The sequence below is a fragment of the Fringilla coelebs genome, assembly GCF_963513975.1.
Source record: "Fringilla coelebs genome assembly, chromosome: 11".
NCBI classification, from domain to species: domain Eukaryota; kingdom Metazoa; phylum Chordata; class Aves; order Passeriformes; family Fringillidae; genus Fringilla; species Fringilla coelebs.
The window spans coordinates 5,401,921-5,422,307 of NC_140037.1; the positions used below are offsets into that span (position 1 = coordinate 5,401,921).

General features: G+C 53.7%; 2 protein-coding genes across 2 annotated transcripts; one reads left to right on the top strand and one right to left on the bottom strand.

Annotated features, from left to right (window-relative positions):
* Nucleotides 1–2,959: 2,959 nt before the first annotated feature.
* Nucleotides 2,960–14,804, top strand: LOC311157821 (cis-aconitate decarboxylase-like; the record flags this gene model as incomplete). The annotated part of the gene is made up of 5 exons (XM_084212793.1): nucleotides 2,960–3,077; nucleotides 10,476–10,663; nucleotides 12,325–12,417; nucleotides 12,900–13,105; nucleotides 13,886–14,804. 5 exons carry the CDS (start codon nucleotides 2,960–2,962, stop codon nucleotides 14,802–14,804), a joined length of 1,524 nt encoding a protein of 507 aa, XP_084068919.1.
* A 3,307-nt stretch (nucleotides 14,805–18,111) lies between these two features.
* GLOD5 (glyoxalase domain containing 5) lies at nucleotides 18,112–18,898 on the bottom strand (the record flags this gene model as incomplete). The annotated part of the gene is made up of 3 exons (XM_084213047.1): nucleotides 18,112–18,264; nucleotides 18,450–18,605; nucleotides 18,734–18,898. 3 exons carry the CDS (start codon nucleotides 18,896–18,898, stop codon nucleotides 18,112–18,114), a joined length of 474 nt encoding a protein of 157 aa, XP_084069173.1.
* Nucleotides 18,899–20,387: the final 1,489 nt, after the last annotated feature.

Genomic DNA, 20,387 nt, shown 5'->3' on the forward strand with positions numbered 1-20,387 from the left:
ATGGAGCCAGCAGTGAATCCCTCGGTGTGCCCCGCCCCGATGTCCAGCAAGTGGCCTGAAACAGGAGCAGCACATCTGGTTACGAGCAAACCACAAAGAGCAGCGTGACAGGAGAGTGGCAGGAGAGTGGCAGAGCCTCAGCTGGGATTACCACAGCTCCAGCTGTTGGATGGTGGCCTCCCAAAAACCCTCCCTCGCCGACACCCGCTGCTTCTGCCACGCAAAGAATTTGAGGTATTAACTGTGGGGCTGGTGACGGTTATCCAAAAAAAGCTCTGGATTTTACCTCCAGCTTGGAATACTCAGGACCTGGCTGGACACTTCAGCAGCTCTTGCCACACATCCCCAGCCACAGCTTTAACTGTCCCCACAGGTGCTCATTTTAAGAGCTCCTGGCATGGAGGCTGTGTGAACACTCTGCCCACCTGGAGCAAAATGCAGCTTTTAAAAGCCAGGCTCAGCTTCTGAGAGTTTCTTTCATGGCTGTGACCAGCTGGGATAGACTTCTCCAGGCTCCCGAAGGAGAAATCCAGAACCTGGAGTCTTTCACTGCCTAAAAGTGTCTCCTGAGCTGTTATTCTGAGATAACAGCCCAGAGCCAGCCCTGTCTCACAATGTTTTTGCAGGGAAATCTTGGCTTTTATTGGAGTTGAAGACACAACTTGAACTCCTGGAACTGAGTGCACCAAGTGCCTGCAGCAATGGCAACTGAGTACAAACTGGGGTGATTGGTGAATTATCTTTTTCCAAGGAGGAATATCAGTAAACCTGATGCCATTGACTCTCCTGAAAGAAGGAATTCCATCAGAGAAAACAATCTGAAATTCCCTGGGAACACCCCTTAAGCCAGGAACCATCCTGTGCTTTACCTGCCAGGCGCAGCCAGCTCCAGGCTGCCCAGAAGGCAGCGTAGCAGAAGGGGAGCACGGAGCCGAACCTCTTCCCGCCCCGCACTTGGATCCGGCACACGAACAGCTGCCCCAGGGCCCCCGGGATGAGCACGGCGGGGAGGGAGAGCTGCAGCCTGCCTGGGGCACCCGTGCTGCCCTGCACGGCAGCGGCCGCAGCCAGGCCATTGCAGATGTAGAACAAGGAGTCCGGCACGGCGGCGCTGGTGCAGCTGGGGATGTCCTTGGACCTCGAGAGCCATCTCTGGACAGCTCCCAGCATGGCCTGGAGAGCTGAGCTGGACACGGCCTGGGCGCCCACGGGAATCAGAGCCTTCTCCCCGATGGAGTTGATGAGGCTGGCGAAGGTGGCGTACAGGGAGAGCGCGGTGCAGAGGCTGCAGGCGGCCCCCAGGAAGGGCCGGGCGCTGGCCAGCGGGATCTGGTGGACGAAGGCCGTGGTGAGGAGGATGAAGGAGGCGTTCTGCAGCATCTCCAGGGTGTCTTTGTGGGTGGACATCAGAAACAGCAGGCAGGCAGTGGCCAGGAAGAACCACGCTCCAAACATTCCCAGCCTGCTGTCCTGAGCCGCGGGCAGCCCGAGGAAGGCGGTGAGCACAAACTCCTCCCAGGACATCACCAGCCAGAGGAGGCTGTGGACACCAAACTTGGTGGTGTGGTAGCTGTCCCCTCTGAGGTAGCTGTAGAAGCTGGAGAGCAGCTGGCAGCTGGAGATGATGGAAATCCACGCTGCCCCCACACAGAATGTCTTCATGTACCCAAAGAAGTAAAAGGCAAATATAAAGGGTGACACGGTGTCGCAGATGTTCCCCAGGGCCATCGGCTCCGCGTACTTGGTGTTCTTCTTCTTTTCCTCCCCGAGGGCCTTCGAGGAGCTTTTCTGTGCCGATCCCAGCAGCAGGACGTTGAAGAGGGGGTGCCCAAAGCCGGGCAGGACGTACCTCTGGGTGATGCCCTTCAGGAGCAGAGCCACAGCCCCGTAGAGCCCACACAGGACGATGCCCAGCTCCAGGACCCCAGATACCACCAGGGCCCAGTCCCCAAAGAGCGCGACCGCCTCGAAGCCCAGGGCCAGCGCGATGGCCCCGAAGATGAAGGGCATGATGTAGTTGACGGTGGCTGAGCAGAAGGACAGGATGAAGGAGATGGCAATGTAGGCCACCAGCCCGGCCACGGAGCTCTGGCTGGCCGAGAGCAGGGCTGTGCCGGCGGCTGGGAGCTGGCTGGCGTTCCCGGAGGGGAGCGTTGTGTTCTCTGGGGAGGGATACGCGGCAGACAGGACCTTCGTGGCCCCGTAGCTGCTCCACAGAGCAGAGAAGGTGAGGAAGGCCGCGCCTCCAAGGTGGTCATACTTGCGGAAGGCGAGAAATCCGGCCAGGAGCTGGACAAAGCCTCCAATCAGGATGAGGTGGACGCCTGAGGGATGCAGGAAGGGGTCAGGTGTGAAGCCAAGCACAAAAAGGCTGGAGCTGCAGGAAGCTCTAGGGCACACACCACGGCAGGTCCCACGGCCTTCCTGTGAGCAGCCCTGTGGCCTCTGCCTGCCCCTCTTCCCACCTTTATGGGAAATTTCTCTGTGTGGCCTCTAAGCCTCTTGGCTCAGTGTGCTGAGCAGGCCCCAAGGACAGTTTGGATCTAGCAGGGAACGGCACCTGGAATATTTGGCCCAGTGGCTGGGAAGGGAGGAGCACCCATCCCCAGGAGCAGACCGACCTGCACAATGGACACAGCCAACATTTCCCCACCATCCCACCAGCGGTATCCCTTGGCCCATGGGGATGACCCTCAAGGAGCTCAGGGGACGTTCAGCCCCACCTGTGCCACCCTGAGCAGCAGCACCCACCTGCCAGGACCTGCTCTGCTGCTCGAGGCCCGAGGCCGGTGGCGGCCACGGTGAAGTTCTGCAGGCACAGGAGGAAGGCGCTGACCACGTTGCCGAGCAGCCCCAGCACCCCGGGTTCGCTGTAGAAGACGGCGGCGAAGCCCTCAGCACTCGCCATGGCCCTTGCAGACAAACCAGCAGAATACAAAATAGCAGAAACAGCACGGCCATGGCCCTTGCAGACAAACCAGCAGAATACAAAATAGCAGAAACAGCACTCGCCATGGCCCTTGCAGACAAACCAGCAGAGTCAGGCCTCGCCCCCACAGCCTCCCCGGCCAGGCCCTGTGCGCTGGGCCCGGGCACCTGTCCTGGGTTGACTATATGATGCTTTTATCCCCAATTGTCTTGTTCTGTTTAGGCTGAATAAGAAGTTTTGCACCTTTAAGACTTGTTCCAGAGAGTGAAGGGGAGAGAGAAGAAGGGTGCAGTTTGTTTTCAGACACTGCACTCACTCCTCCACATTCCTGCTCCTGGACTGTACTGTCTGTGGATGAACAGACAGCAGGACAGAGCTCTCCTTTGCTTTTAGTTAGCTTTAGCTGGCTGAGGCAAAGAAGTTCCCTGGGCTGTGGGTTTTTTCCCTTTTGGACCTGTTTAAACCTGCTCTGGGCTGAACACCCAGCAGAGCACCAGCAGCTCGCACCTGTGGCCCACCAGGCTGGGCCTGGCCCACGACATTTCCAGCACTGGGGGGACTGATAAAAGACTGAGGGAGCTGAACTGCAAACATGAACGGGACTTTCTCCATTTGTCATCTATTTTGCAGCAGCAAGGGTTTTTATTGTTTAATATTGTTTAGGTTTTATTGTTTAATAAACAGGTTTTTTCCACTTTTCTCCAAGGAGGTATTTTCTCCTGGACCGGTTGTGGGGATGGGGCAATTAAATCTGCTTTCCTAGAGGAGCCCTTTGGGGGTTCTCTCCAAAATCTGCCCTGAACCAGGATGGCACCTGACCAGCCTGCAGAGCCGTGCCCCTGCCCCGAGCAGGGACAGGCTGGTGACAGGCTCAGGTGTTTCCATGTTCTCCCCGCTCCTCGCTGCAGACAAAGGCTCCATTCAAAGCACCACTTGAGGTGCCTACTTTCCGCAGCCCTATCCAGAAAAAACACACACAACCTATTTAGGCGACCAGGATTCCTGGCAAAAACATGTTTAGGTGCCCCAAAGCGCTGCAGGTGGTGGTGATGGTTGCTGTCCCCTCTTCTCCAGGCTGCTGGAGATGGAGAGGTATGAATAGCCCAACACAAACCAACAAACATCCAGACAAAACCCACAAGGTATTTTTGAGCCGTTCCAGGACGTTTCTTATCCACTCTTGCAGACAAACAGGGCAGGCACGGTGCGCACACACACACACAGTCTCCCTTCCAGATGGAATTTTCCAGCTCCATCCCTTTCTTGAAACCCCAGTGACTAAATAGGCTATTTTCAAACCCTTCATATTTCTCCCATGAACTCGTCTGTTTGCAGGCAGCCCCCACATTTCCACTCCTCGGCACTCCTGGGTACCAGGAGCTGAAGTTTTCTCTCTGGAGGGTTTTGTTGGGAAACAAAGATGAAAATAAAACAGCAATGTTCTTGTTATTTGGGTATTTTTAGACTATTTGGTGAGCTAAAAAAGCTGGAAAGGGAGAAGGTGATGTATTCTGTTCTCAGCCATTCCAAAGAACCCTTTGGAAAGGGAGGAAAGCTCCACTATTGTTAGGGGGAGTGAGGAGGAGGGAAGGAGCACCACCCAGAGAAAAATAATATGGCAATAATAACGAACCTGAATCCCAGGATCACACAAATCCTCAGCCCAAATTTACATTTTGCAAACATCAGTACCCTCTGGACTCTCTTGTTCTGCTAAAAACCCAGTGTTTTCCTCTCAATTTGTTCTAAAGGATGTCACTTCCCCAAAGGAAGACGGATGAAGGATAAATCGACTGCGACAGCTCCAGACTGCTTTGGCAACATCAACTCTCATCAAATAAGGAAAGGCTAAAAACCTCCAAGAAAAGCTTGGGGGACAATGAATTATTCAATTACTTGGTTGTGCTAAAGGCTGGGATTTTGGGTTCAGAGAGGGAGATGCATCAAATCCTAGTTCCCAGGGAGGAATTCTCCCTTTTCCCATCAAGGCACTGCCTTTCACAAAGTCCCAAGGAATGCTGTGCCCTGGGGCAGAGCTGAGCCTGTGGATTCCATGATTTAGTCTCTTTTATTGTTTTAAATGACACTTCTATATAAAGAAGCAGTTTGGTTTAAATGGTTATACTTGGAGGTGAGCCACAAAATTAAGCTTCTCCAGATGTTTTGCCCTGAAACAGCCCAGGCAGTGGCTCAAAGGCAAACTCAGAGCCCCTGCTTGGAGTGGGTCCCAGGAAGAGGGTGAGCTGGGATTTGGGAGGGACATGGGCTGGCTAGGTGACTCCTTGGCTCCAGTAGTGGTTTTTAATTTGCCAAAGCTCATTTTGTTGGTGTTTTCTGCATAACAGACCTGCAACAAAGAGCTAGGGTTGGGAAGGGAAGGAGAGACACAACTCACAGGGATGTTTTCCTCTTCTTCCAGTGCAGGCATGGGAGAAGGGAGGAAGACAAGCACCAGAACATGCTGTCAGGCTAAGGAGGTGTAAAGGGGAAGGATGTGAGAGGATCCAGCCCAAGATGTGGAAAAGGAGGAACCCACTGCTCACACCCACCCTTCGCACACCAACCCAGACTCGTGATCCCTGCCCTGAGACATTTGGCACGATGTCCCTGGCATTGTCCCTGCCTCAGTTTCCTGCAAGGTGAGGATACATCAAACCAGGAAAATCCTCCCGGGGCTGTCTCAGGAGCAGCAGCACCAGAACTCCAGGGCTGCACTGAGCTGGAAAAACGAGGCTCAGCAGGGGAACCCCCAGGGGGGTTTTCTGATCAAATATGCCCTGCTTTGGCCCTGGGATAACCCCACCCATGGGTGCTGTCACTGTCCCTAAGGACCCATTTTTCCAAGTGCACCACAGAACCCCGGTGGTGCGACGGGATAACGTGGGGCTGTGCAGGAGGCAGGGGGACAGATGGAAAATCCCTCTGAGCCAGGTGGGATTAGAGGCTCTCTGCACACCCAGGGCACCAGCAGCACAGACACTGTCCAGGGAACCATGGGATGGAGATGTCCCCGTGCTGAGGAGGCACCTGGACGCCTGGGGTGCTGCCTGAGAGCTGCATCTCCCGGAGGGACGGGGCAGCCCGGGATGATCCTTCCCTTGTTCAAATCCCTCATGCAGCCAGGGCAAAGCCAAAGCCACACCCTCCCTCATCCTGCCCCCTCCACCTTCTTTCCTCTCCCTGCTTGCCCCGACATCCCTCACCCTGGGGATTGCAGGAATGCTCTGTGAGGTCTTCCCTCCCTCCTGGCTCTTGTCCCCAGTGACCTCGGAGCCGCGTGGGACAGGCTCTGGACACCACTTCCTTCACTCCCTGCTGTCCTCACGGCAACTTCACCCCCTGCCAGGAAAGGTCATTCCCATCTCATCCCAATTCCATGGGGCTGTCAGGCTGGCAGGAATCTCTCTGTGCATCTCACAGCCACTGCTGCTTCTCCATGACCAACATTAACAAGAATATTCCAGGGCACGGGCATTCCGTCCCCAGGAGGCTGGAGCAAGGCTCCCCACGTCATGGGACACATCTGCAAACACCAAACCATTCCATTTTCACTCATCCCCAGGGGCACCTTGCCATTAGTTTTCCATCCCACCTTGTTAGTGATAACAAACATTTACAGAGCTCTGAGGAAATGCTGCTTCTCTCCAGATAAACATGGAAAGAGAACAAAATTCATTTTGGATAAACACACAGCGAGATGAACAGTGCACAGCCCCAACACACAGCTGGATTTCACATCACAACCCTGCCTCTCCTCTGGTGCAAACCATGACAGAATTGCCAGGAATGCCTTGCTACAACAAAGGTCTGTATGGGGGTTAGTAAAAAAATCCAATTTTAAATACAGGTGTGTCCCTCCAGGCTGTTACTCTGCCCAAAATAATGAATGTCCCAGGTTCCACTGCTGAACAAAGCAAAGAGCCGTGGCATTCCCCCAAAATCCAAACATTGCTTTGGGAACGAAGGCTCCCGGTGTTCCCTGGAAGCTCCAGGGTGCACTCCCAGTTCAGTGACCCAGCAGAGCTGGAGATGGAGAAGAAGGAAAGCTGGGAAAGACTCAGCCAAACACCCAGACACTGAAGGTATTCAAGAAAAGCGTCCAAGAAAACCACCACTGCCTCACTTCTGCCTCTGCAGCTGGGATTTACCTGCTTTGGTGACACTTCAGCTCAATGGGAGGATGCTCTTGTCCCTCTCATTTCCTGGTGAATCCCACTTTTATAGTCCTCCTCGGGAGGAGGAGCCTGGAGCCAGTTGCTTCACCCATTGGCACCTGTGGCACTTTGGAGACAGGAGTTTCCTTGAACCTTGTCAGTTATTGTCTGAAATCTTTATTTATTTCCTGAAACCGGGGGTGTGTATGTGGGGGGGGTTACCTTCTGTCCAGCAGAGACAAACCACCCCTCCTCACGGATTCCCCCCACCCTCTGGCTCCCCAGGGGCTGATGTCATCCCCCTGGAAATTCAGTTGCACAAAACAGAAAGCAAATTGCCTTTTGGACGCAGATATAAGCCCTGCCACCAGCACCTTCCAGCCACACACCTCTGCCATCCCTCGCGCCGAGCACACCGAGCCGGGAAAGGCACTGGGAAAAGCAGCCACCAGCATGGTCTACTCCACTTTCCAGGTAAAACTCTTCCATGCAAACCCTCCCCATCCCTGAGCTCGCCTTTTGCACTTTAAGGAGGAAATGCCGCTTTCCGGGCGGTTCCTCTGCTGGTCCAGCCGATCGTGGCACTAAACGGGAACCTGCCCCAAAATTAACAAATTCCAATGGTTTTCACAGTCACTTAATTCAGCTACTGACCTTTTCCTGCCATCCTGCTCCTTTCACGAGTCCCAAACATCCCCTGGACCGTGCCACGTGGGGGTTGTTGTTGTTGGGGTGTGCTCCGTGGGTTCTGCTCCCTGTGCCCACTCTGAGCTGGTCCCACTCGCTGCAGGATCTCGTGGCAGGGCTGCAAAGGCTCTGCTGCCCCTTCAGCTGTGTGGCTTTATTTCCCTGGATGTTCTTGGCATCCCTGCTGGACGCAGCTTTGGAAAATATTTTTTTCCCTCCTTTAAATATGTCGCTACTTTTACGTGCTCGTTTGATCTGTAAGTGTCTCACGATGAGAGGCACAACCAGGAAAACTGCTCTGAGAAACCTTCCAGCACCTCCAGTGACAAATTCCCTCTCTGTGTCTCTCCTCTAGAAATCCCAGAAGTTCTTGGCAAGCTCTCGGCAAGTCCACAAAACTGCTGCCCATGGTTTGTATCTCTCAGCGTTCCCCATCCTTTCCAAGCGGGCATCCCTAAATAATTGCAGGAAAAGAAGGGCTGGGCTGAGAAGAGAAATCCTCAAATTCTTGGAAGGCAAAGCTTCCAAATGTTTGGGGGTCCTGTGTTTCTTCTTGCCCTCGGGGATAAAGGACCAGGAGAAAAGCAGCAAGGAGTAAAAATGTGGATTGTTAGTCCTGTGCTAAACCAGATCTTAAACTGGTTTAGAACCAGACTTTCCAAATTCTTTGACCACAAATGTGAGGTGTTGAAAGGGTGGCTCAGATCCTTAACTCCTCCACTTGTCACTGCTTCCTACTTACACCTGATCCTGCTCTGGGCATTGCCTGCAGACATTCATGGATCTCCTTCTGTGGTTCCAGCACTGCCCACCTTTGGATAAATTACCCACAACTTGGCCGTGTAGACACTTGGTGTATTTTATCTCTTAACTTGGTCTAAGTTTGCCTATTAACTGATCTTAAAATATGTTCTTGGTCTATTATGTTTATTACCTTCTTTCTAAAAGTTTTCTTAGTTCAGTATAAGTTTATTATAAGTTTATTAGCTTCTTTTAAAAAGGGCTTTTGGTTTATTGTAAGTTTTATTATAGGTTTATTAACTCATTTTAAAATATATTCTTAGTCTATTGTCTCAATTTATTTTAAAATGAGTTATTAATACAAGAAATGCAAGGAATGTTGCTTAATGAGACTTAAGGACAAAAGAAGTAATAATCCACTGGGATTTATTTGGTCTTATATAAAATTTATTTTTTTTATTAAGTCCTGCCACACCAGGAGCAAAACCCTGGAGTCATGGAATGCTTTTAGCTGAAGGGTTAAAAACGCCGCTGCCTGCTGAGGTGACAAAGAGCATTTGATGCCGGGGAGGAACCAATCCAGCTTTTCTGGGTGCTGGGTGATGGGAGCAGATTTTCCTGCAGCCTCTCCAAGCCCTGACATCACCGCTCCCGCTCCGGGAGGGTGCGGGGGCACCCGGGGATGCTCGGGGGGGACCCGGGCTGGGCTGGACAGCGGTCCCCGAGTGCTGAGTGCCGGGATTCCTATAGGAAGGCGGTCCCCGGAGGGGAACGTTCTCCCGGTGAGTCAGGCGGTGATGGCATTCCCAGCTGTGTTTACAGGAGCCTCAGACTGGGCTCGAGGTGAGCCCGAACATGAGCCAGCGCTCCGTGAGTCACTGATGTGACATTTCGGGATGAATCCAAACTAGCGATATTAGAGAACAGTCATTTCATTAATTGCCATGTTTGCTGCTCCAAAACCAAAGCCTCCTGAGTACCTGCCGATCTGGATGAGCTTTCCTCTTGCAGCAAAGTATTTTTAATTTTTCTCACCCATGATTCATTAAATTTGGACATTAGTTCATCTTTTATCTCTGTTTGTGCACCCCCATATCCCCCCATGAGTAAATGTATGGATTTGGCATCCTGCAAATGTTGTCCACATGGAATTTTGTTTTTCCTGCTCTCCTGTGCACTCTCAAATTAACAGTATAAATTGTAACAGGCCATAACAATACTAATTCTGTGGGTTATAAATATAATTATATTAATTATATTCTGTATTCTATTAATAGAATTATTAATAATTTTATAAACTACTATATGAATTATAAAAATATATAAAATTAACTTTATATATATATATAATCTAAACAAGGCAATTTGTCACTGAAATTAAAACATACAATAGACACAAACTAGGTATTTTCCATAGAATTTTAACATACTTTTAATGGATACCATCCTTTGGAGTACATATGGCTTAAGAGCTTTGGTGGCTGAGTCAAGACACTTCAGTGTCTTTTAGGATGAAAACACCTGGATAAATCCAGGCTTTGAGTCTAGTCCTGCTTTCCAAAAAATTATGGAAATTTTAGATTTTTGTGGTCCATTCGTGTTTGGCTTTCCTCTGGATAAAGTGACATAATTTGTGTTGATCCCTCCCAAAAAATGGTTGTTGGAACCCCAAGGTGAGGGGATGGGGCTGAGCTCTGAAGTTTCTTCACCTGAACCTTCTGGAAGCCGCCCCATCTGTGGAATAATGTATAGATCCTATGGAATCAGAGAGTACCCCAAGTTGGAAGGGAGCCATGGGGATGATGAATTCCAGCTCCCTGCCCTTGCAGGGCTCCCCAGACCCACCCGCCTGCCTCGGGCAGGTGCAGCTGCCTGGGCCCGGTGACACCGGGGGCGCAGAGCTGCGGCCGCCAGCGCAGGGCTCACTGCTGTCCTTGTCCCCTCCCTGTGTCCTGGCGCTGCAGTGGCGGCCCGGAGCGCTCCCGAGGACACGGTGACCAGCAGCTTCGCCTCGTTCATCCGCGCCGCGCGGCCCGAGCACCTGTCCCCGACCGTGCGGCAGCGCAGCAAGAGGATGATCCTGGACAGCATCGGCGTGGGGCTCGTGGGCAGCACCACGCGCGTCTTTGACATCGCCCTGCGCTACTGCCGGGTAGGGACAGCCCCGCCACTGCCACCGCCACTGCCACCGCCACTGCCATTGATTGCTATTGCCACTGCCACTGCCACTGCCATTGATTGCTATTGCCACTGCCATTGATTGCTATTGCCACTGCCACTGCCACTGCCACTGCCACTGCCATTGATTGCTATTGCCACTGCCACCGCCACTGCCACTGCCACTGCCACCGCCACTGCCACTGCCACTGCCACTGCCACTGCCACTGCCACTGCCATTGATTGCTATTGCCACTGCCACCGCCACTGCCACTGCCACTGCCACCGCCACTGCCACTGCCACTGCCACTGCCACTGCCACTGCCACTGATTGCTATTGCCACTGCCACTGCCACTGCCATTGATTGCTATTGCCACTGCCATTGATTGCTATTGCCACTGCCACCGCCACTGCCACTGCCACTGCCACCGCCACTGCCACTGCCACTGCCACTGCCACTGCCACTGCCACTGCCACTGCCACTGATTGCTATTGCCACTGCCACTGCCACCACCACTGCCACTGCCACTGCCATTGATTGCTATTGCCACTGCCACCGCCACTGCCACTGCCACTGCCACTGCCACTGCCACTGCCACTGCCACTGCCACTGCCACTGCCACTGCCACTGATTGCTATTGCCACTGCCACTGCCACCACCACTGCCACTGCCATTGATTGCTATTGCCACTGCCACTGCCACTGCCATTGCCACTGCCATTGATTGCTATTGCCACCGCCACTGCCACTGCCATTGATTGCTATTGCCACTGCCACTGCCACCGCCACTGCCACTGCTGCTGCCATTGATTGCTATTGCCACTGCCACTGCCACCGCCACTGCCACTGCTGCTGCCATTGATTGCTATTGCCACTGCCTCTGCAACTGCCACTGCCACTGCCACCGCCCCTGCTACTGCCACTGCTGCTGCCACTGCCACTGCTGCTGCCATTGATTGCTATTGCCACTGCCACTGCCACTACCACTGCCACTGCCACCACCACTGCCACTGCTACTGCCACCATCACTGCCACAGCCACTTCCACTGTGACTGCCACCACCACTGCCACTGCCACCACCGCCTCTGGGGCTGATCCCAGTGGCTGCTGTGGCCGGTACAATCCCCACTCCCTCTGGTGCCTTGTGAAGGCTGACCTAGAACAGAGATTAGATGGAGTTAAGAATAAAGTAGGGATTTATTAAAAGGCCTCAGTGTATCTGCCTTGGGCTGCACAAGAGCCCAGCCAGGGCTACACCCCAGGTGAACCCAAAACAGTCACAAAAATCTCCGCCATGGGGGTCAGGCTTATAGATGTGTGGTTACGGGGTCCCACACCTCTATAAGACTTGGTCTACCAGCACACTGGAGTCAATTGCCCAACTACAGCCCAAGCCTATGAAGTCCCACCTTTCCTGCTTTTCTCTCTTCAGCCCACGTTGTTTGCGCTCTTGGGCCTGAGATTTGGATCATTTGTCCTTGGCCCCCAGCTAGAGCAGGAATTGTTTTGTCTCCCTGCTCTGTGCAGAGAGATCACCATCCCATCCTATGGAGCCCAGACCCACACACTAAAGCAGTACAGACTCTGAAATACATAAAAGCTAAAACCTGTGGCATCACCTCCAGGGCTCTCCTGACATTCCCTCCTTCCCACAGGAGCTGTACTCCTCCGTGGCCGTGAGCTCAGTCTATGGAAAGCCGGGGGTGAAGCTCTCCCCAACACTGGCTGCCTTCACCAACGGCGTGGCGGTGAGGCTGGATCTTCCCAGGGGATCTGTGCTCCCGGATTTTCCAAGGGGGATCTGTGCTCCTGGCTTTTCCAAGGGGGGTTTGTGCTCCTGGATTTTCCGAGGGGGATCTGTGCTCCTGGCTTTTCCAAGGGGGGTTTGTGCTCCCAGATCTTCCAAAGGGGATTTGTGCTCCTGGCCCTTCCAGGGGAATCTGTGCTCCCAGCTCTTCGTGGGGAATCTGTTTTCCTGGTTTTTCCAGGGGGAATCTGTGTTCCTGGCTCTCCCAGGGGAATCTGTGGTGCCAGGAATTAGCATTCCAGGAAACAGAGAGGTCACTGATGGGGGACAAAAGCCTGGAATCTCCTGGCCCTTAGAGGAGCCAAACGACCCCGTGGGGACACTGAGTGGAGGCTTTGGCAGAATTTCCTCAGGAATATCAGCAGGGAGCCCTCATTCCCTCAACATCCAGCCAGCACATTCCCATCTCTGTTTCCTTGGCAGACTCATTCCATGGATTTTGATGACACCTGGCACCCTGCCACTCACCCCTCCGGGGCCATCCTGCCAGCTCTCTTGGCAGCTTCCCAGATGCTCCCTCCGAACACCAAACCCAATGGCCTGGATTTCCTGCTGGCCTTCAACGTGGGCCTGGAAGTGCAAGGGAGGCTCATGCACTTCTCCACTGAGGCTCACGACATTCCCAAAAGGTAAAGCTCCTGTTCTTTGCCGAGCATGAAGAGGGTTGGTGAGTCTGGGCTTTAAAATGTTCGTTTAGGTTAGGGCAAGTTTAAGTCCAGTTTGATTTAGCTTTGCCCCAGGGTAAAGCCTTACTGAGGGCCAAATGCCAGAGGTGATTGTACCATGCATTTATTTGGGAATTTCCAGTGATTTTGCCTCAAAAATAACCCTCAGGTGGACTCCCAGGGAGTCTGCAGTGCCATCGCCTGACCCAGCCAGGGCAGGATCCCAGAATCAAGCAGAGTTTGGTGGTGGGCACGGCCCCTGGGCCAACTGCTGCCTCCAGCAGTGCCCTGGTGTGATCCAACAATGGAATCAACCAGGAACTGTTCCCTTGGGTGTGGTTGAGCCTGAATTATTTGTCTGAGGGATAGAAAGTTTGCCTGTGTGGACACAAGCCATGGCAACCCCTTGAGAAAGTTCAAATTGCTCTTTGGAGATGCTGAGCTCACCTTGGTGTATCTGAGGAGGTTTCAAGGAGAAAATCCATTTTTAGACTAAATTTATGTTAATTAACTCTAAATTTAGAGTTAAACTAAAATGCAGTAAAACTCTGATTTTAAAGTTAATTTATTAGCTAAAATTTATGGTTAAATTCTGAGTCAGGTGAATCGCACCCTCACCAAAGCCACGAGGGAGTTCGTCTGGCTGATGGGCCCCTCACTTCCATTAATTTTTCCGTGGGAGGGTCCTTTGGTGTTCCCCGTGCCAGGCAGCCAGGGCTGCTCATTCCTGCCATCCCCCTGCAGGTTCCACCCTCCCTCGGTGGTGGGCACCCTGGGCAGCGCCGCTGCCACGGCCAAGCTGCTGTCGCTCAGCTCGGCCCAGTGCTGCCACGCCCTGGGCATCGCCGCCTCCCTGGCCGGGGCGCCCATGGCCAACGCTGCCACCCAGGCCAAGCCGCTGCACGTGGGCAACGCCACCCGCCTGGGCTTGGAGGCCGCTCTGCTGGCGGGCCGAGGGATGGAGGCCAACCCCTTGATCCTGGATGACATCCCGGGCTGCTCGGGCTTCAGCGCCTTCTACAGCGTCTACCAGCCCAAGCCGCTGTCCGCGCCCGGCGAGCACCACGAGTTCCTCCTGGAAAAGCAGGACATTGCCTTCAAGCGATTCCCAGCCCACCTGGGCATGCACTGGGTGGTGGATGCTGCCTTGTCCGTCCGGAACCTCTTCATCAACTACGCGGGGTCCTTCTCGCCGTCTCTGATCCGCACCATTATGTTGAAGATCCCGGTGTCCAAGTACATCAACCGGCCTTTCCCCAGCTCGGAGCACCAGGCCAGGCACTCCTTCCAGTTCAACGCCTGTGCTGCCCTGCTGGACGGCGAGGTGGGCCTGGGCTCCTTCTCTGAGAGCAGCATCCACCGGCAGGAGCTCAGGGAGCTGCTGGACAAGGTGGTGGTGGAGCACCCTGAAGACAACGTGGCCAACTTTGACAAGATGTACGGAGAGGTGGCCCTGCTCCTGCACAGTGGGGACGTCCTGACGGGCAAATGTGACACTTTTTACGGGCACTGGAGGAAGCCCCTGAGCAAAGAGTCGCTCCTGAAGAAGTTTCGATCCAACGCCTCCCACGTGCTTCCAGAAGAAAAAATAGAAGCCATCATCACTCTGGTGGACAACCTGGAGAACCTGTCAGACAGCTCCCAGCTGGCCTGCAGCCTGTGAGGGGACAGCATGGGGCCTTGGTGAGGGGCTTGTCCTGGTGAAGCTGCAATTCCTTTCTTCATTGGTGCTTTCCTACTGATTCCCAAGAACAGGGAAGTTCCCACCCCTTCCAGTAGATAATTCCAAAGGAACCCATGAGGCAGGAGGTGTCTGGGTTAGGACATGGAGTAAACTTCATTTCCTGGTTGGTGCTGGCTGAGGAGCTGAAAGGCCACCACAAGTATTAAAAACTCCCATAGAAATCTCTGAGAATCCTGGGGTATTGTTAGTTCTCCAGAAGGAACGGTGCCTGTGCATTTCTTACAGACAGACTCTGAGCTTTTTCTGTGCAGAATGCCTGACTGCCCAGCCTGGGAAGAGGAGGCCGTCCAGCTGCAGAGCCTGTGCTTTTCTCAGTGCTCCTCTGGGCACTTTAGGGTTGAGGGTCAGGCAGTCCCACAGGCCACAGGAGAAATCCATCCTTGGTGCAAAGAGCCCTGCCTGCAGAACTCTTCAGCAGAGAGGGATTCTTTTCCTTCCCAGTGAAAGCCTCCTGTTTCTCCAACCCGTGGGCAGTGTTTGCCACTTCTCTGTGTACAAAGGATGGTTTGAGGACCCTTGAGACCTGGGTGTCTTTTCTCAAGGAGACAGTTGGTAGGTGAGGAATCCTACATCAGATCTGCACCCTGAGAGTGATCCCTGCCAATTCCAGGGCTGTCCCATGCCATCCCTCCTGACTTTCCCAGGCTTTCCCAGGCACTTGTTCTGAGCTGGCCCACCAGGTGGCCCATGGGCTTCTCTGGGAGGTGACTTGGGCACATACACTGTGACTCCCATTGGGAAACTCCTGTTTCCCTCCTGTGAGAGGAGGGGAAGCTCATTGAGATTTGGCTCTTAACTCATCTTTCCATGAAGATGGATGAAATCTGGAATCTGTGCTCCTGAGCAGCCATTCCCTCAAAGGCTCCTTACCCAGTGCCTTCCCTGAGTAGTGAGATGGAGAACTCAACATTTCTCCACACTAAACACTGGGATTGCTGATCCAAAGAGCTACTCCTGATATGATTGTGATAAAATTGTGGAATCTGCTGTGAGAATCAGTATTCAAGAGGGATGAGATGGGAGCAGACAAGAAGGAAAATCCTTTTCTCTTGCTGGTCATGGTTTGTGCAGGGAATGAACCATCCAGAAGAAAACTGTCTTCCCACCTCTGTTCATCCACTCTCTCCCACTGTCCAATACTCACAATGAATCTTGCTGAATAAAGAATGGAATTAAATTCATTTTCTCCATAAAGATTTAATGCTGCATTATGCAAACCATCAGTTTTATTTGGAACACTCACAATACACAGGCTTTTCCAATAGATGGGGAGGCCAGCAGAGGTTGGGACAGGGACAACTGCAATGCTAGCCTGTGGTCAGTGGTTCCTCCAGGGAAAAACCTTGAGCCCTACAGGTTCTTTCTTTTCTCTCCCAGAGACAACCACAACCATCAGCCAGCAAAGCCTCCGGTGCTCCAACACCATCACTCCAACAGAAGTTCCTCCATCAGCAGCGCATTCCAAATATTTGATAAATTTCCATGAAAAGTTTTGAGTTTCCCGTGGTTTGGGTCACATGTGAGATCCCCCAAAAATGTCATTCCATGTTTCACCCTGCGATGAACAGGACAGCCCCAGAGCCAGGCAGGTCCTCCGGGCCTTCAAGGGATTGGTGTGTGGGACAGAACCAAGATGGGTTCCAGTGGAGGGAATAAAACCCTCTCCCATGGGCTTTGACCCCCTCCCATGGGCTTTGACTCTCTTCTGTGGGCTTTGACCCTCTCCCATGGGCTTTGACCCTCTCCCATGAGCTTTGACCCTCTCCCATGGATACCAACCCTCTCCCACAGATACCGACCCTCCCCCATGGACTTTGACCCTCTCCCATGGGCTTTGACCCCCTCCCATGGGCTTTGACCCTCTCCCATGGGTACCGACCCTCCCGCATGGGCTTTGACCCTCTCCCGTGAGCAGGACCCCCCGAGGGGTCCCGCCGTAGCCGGACACGGCCGGGGCACATCAGCACCCTGGAGAGCAACCGCGGGATGCTCCGCGGGCTCCGGGGCTGAGGGGAGTCCGCTCCCGGGGACCCCCCCCCGGGATCCCTTCCCGGGATCCCTCCCCGGATCTCCATTCGAGGAGATGCCCGTGGCTTTCTCCCATGGCATTCCTGTCTTTAGTTCCCACAAAGGACTCCATGGAAACCAGCTCATCCCCGCTGATCATCCAAAGCACTGAATATTTTGTGACGTTGCCTTTTTCCGCACCATGAAGAATTTCGGATTTCCCACGATATTCCAGCAAAGAAAAAATGAGTACGATTCAGAGATGGCTTCAATTTTATTGAGGATTTGCACTGAAGAGGTCAGAAGAGTCCTCCCTCCTTTCCAGCGCTGTTCCCGTGAGGATATCGATGCTACCTCAGTGTGGCCAGCCTCGGAACTGCTCTGCTTGAGAATCCCCAGGTCCTTGATTGTTTTATATTTTTTAGATAACTTTGAAATGGCTTGTTAAATAACTAAAGGAAGAAGAAAACTCAGGACAGTCCCACAAGTAACCAGGAGCCATCAGAGTCAGACTCCTCTGCGTCAGACCATCCTCAATCCCTGCATAAATCCAGGTGAACTCCTGGACTTCTGACACTGCCCTTCATGTAGGCTCCTCATCCCTGCTTTTCCCATTCCCAAGTGACAGAAACCCCACAATTATTGATACAGAGCTGAGGATGAAACTGGGAGCTTCAGTTTCAGGAGTGTTTGAGTGTCACACTGAGGTCAAATTCCCAAACCCCAAGAGAGGAATGCATTTGGACAGTCCCAGCTGGATTTAAACCTCTGGCACAGTGGGAGAGCCACCAGCACCAGGCAGTTTGAGACAAGAAGCAGGAGGATGAGAGGAAGTGAGACAGAAATTTCCAACTGTGGAAGTGACTCTGGAGAGGAGAGGAGTGACAGGTGGACAGTGTAGCAAAAGGCAAAGCAGGAATTAGGGAAGATGTCCCAGCAATTGTAGTGCAGCAGCAGCAGGACAGATATTCCCAAAAAGCCATGAAATCTCCATGATGGAGATGCATAAAAGCAGGATTCACATCCAGAGCAGAGCATAGTAGAGCAGAGTAGGCTGCCTTGGGAAAACTCCCAACATCCTTGCAGCCCTACTTTGTGGCTATGATTTGAGGCTTGTCCCAGGCTTACACAATTAAAGCCTGGACCTTTTAATGGGCCAGCCAAACCTGGCCTCTGCACCCCATCTCCTGCTGGGACCCAGGCAGGGCCTGGGCTGTAGTCAGGGCTCCCCCTCAGTGCCTGCAGCCACATCCGTGCAGTACCTGGAAACCTCAACCAGGTTCTCGTCAGGGTCTCGGAAGTAGATGGAGGTTATTGGACCCACAGCACCAGTTCTGGCCACGGGACCTTCTTCAATGGCCACCCCACAGGCCTGGAGGACACAGGAGAGCAGGGGTTTGATGGTCGTATCATCACTGTGCCCTCCTCCCCCAGCCTTGACAACATGAACTGTTGGATGAGGCAACCCGACATTCCCCAGGAAAGTGTCATTTGGAGGCCCTGGATGTGTGTCTCCTGGGGTGACACTGCCCTGGGGACACTCTGGGCCTGCCTCACCTGCAGATGCTCCAGCAGCTGCTCCAGGGGCCCTGCTGTGATCAGGCAGAAATCCGCAGAGCCGGGCACGGGGCGCCGAGCCTTGGGCTCGAACTCCTTCCCGGCCTCGTGCAGGTTGAACTTCTGCTGGCCAAAGCACAAAGCTTTGCGATTGCCCTGCTCCCAGAGGAAAAGGCCAGAGTGAGGGAGACTTCCTGGGCTGGACACCCTCAGCACCCACCCCCCAGGCAGTCCTGAGCACCCCGGGGGCCTGGTGGGGTCCCGCTAACTCAGGCCAGGGTTACCTTGAAAGTCACCACCTCCATGCCCAGGACTTTGGAATAAAAGGCCACAGTGTCCTCAATGCTCTTCACAGTCAGCACAAGGTGGTCCAGGCGCTGGATGAAACACGAGGGTGGGCTTGTGCCCCTTTCCTTCCAAGCCATGCTCTCAGGGCTGGGAACTGGCATGGAAAAGCAGAGAATATGGAAGTTAGGAGCATCCAGCTATGCAGGGAACTGGAAAACGGTCCTGGGAGCTGAGGGCTGAGGGATCGCCCAGGTTTTCCTCTGTCCTGCAGGTGGCAGAAGTACAGAAGCAATAAATCCTCCTCCCTGCAAGAGCCTCGGACTCCAGTCTGCATCTGGTGGCACCCGAGCCTGTCAGAGCCCCTGGCTGGGCCAGGTGTGGGGACCAGCAGGGTGACATCGCTGAGGGCTGATGTCACCAAGATGCCAAGCTCCCAACACACAAACCCCGTGTGCACCAAGGATGGGACCATGTGTGTGATCCTTCCTCCAGCCCCCTCTGGGGTCCTCCCAGGTGTGGACACTCACCCAGGTGGAGCCAAGCCAGAGACTGGAGACAAACCGGGGCCTGGCACAGCAGCAGGAAACATCTGGGAATGTTCCTTGTCATTTGTCTTTACGCTGCCAGATGTCACCACCGGCAGAGCGTGGGGCCAGGGGCTCAGGGTGATGCAGCACCAGGGTGTGGGGGCTCACCAGGGCTGGGGTCACAGGTCCCAGGTGGTTTAGGTTGGGTTCAGACCCTCTGGCACTGCCCTTGGATTTTAGGGATGTGGGTTAGGGAGTTGGCAGGCCGGGGGGGATGGTGGACTCAATGACCTCAGAGGGCTCTTCCAGCCTAAATGATTCCATGATTCTGCATGGGAAGTGGTTGGTGAGGAGAGATCCCACAGCCCCACTGGCACAGGAGCAGGGTCAGCGTAAAGCCAGGTGCAGTTTCACTGGGATGTCTGCTCCCTGCAGCCAGAGGAGCCTGTTTGGAGCAAGATCCCATTATCCCCTTCCATGGCATGGCCTGGGCTGTGCCCAGTGACTCCACTGGTTATAGGGGAGCCATCACCAGAGCCAGAGGGATCCCTGCCCCTCCTTGCTGTGTTCGGTGCTCAACAACCTCGGAGCCACCTGTCTCAACCCCTCTGCAAATCTCTCCACCCCGGGCATCCTCTGGGGTGCTCCCAAATTGCAGCACCTTCATGTCCCAGCCTACAGCCCCCACCTCCTGCCCTCCTCTTCCAAGTGAGCCCCTGAGCCAAAAGATGAAAGGAAACGGGGCTGCAAAATTCCTGTTACCTGCAGAGGGACGAGGAGCTGGGAAGGCAGCTCTGGGAGGTTTCCTGTGACCATCCTCTTCCTGCTGGGAGCAGCCACGTCATGGGACAAAGGAGGGAATGATGAGATTGGAAATGGGAGCTGTAAACATTGCTCCCTGCAGAGGTGGACCTTGACCCAAAGGCCAACTGCTTGAAAAATCCCAGAAAAATAGTCTGGATTTTTCCCTTTACAAGGGAAAGTTTGGTTTATGTGCTGGCTTAAAGCTCCCCCTGAAGAAGGCAGGATATTCCTGGAGAAGAGGGGCTGCCCAAGCAGCCACAGCAGTCTCCCATCTCCCTGGCAATGCACAGGGAATCTTGCCTCCAAGATAATTTTCTAA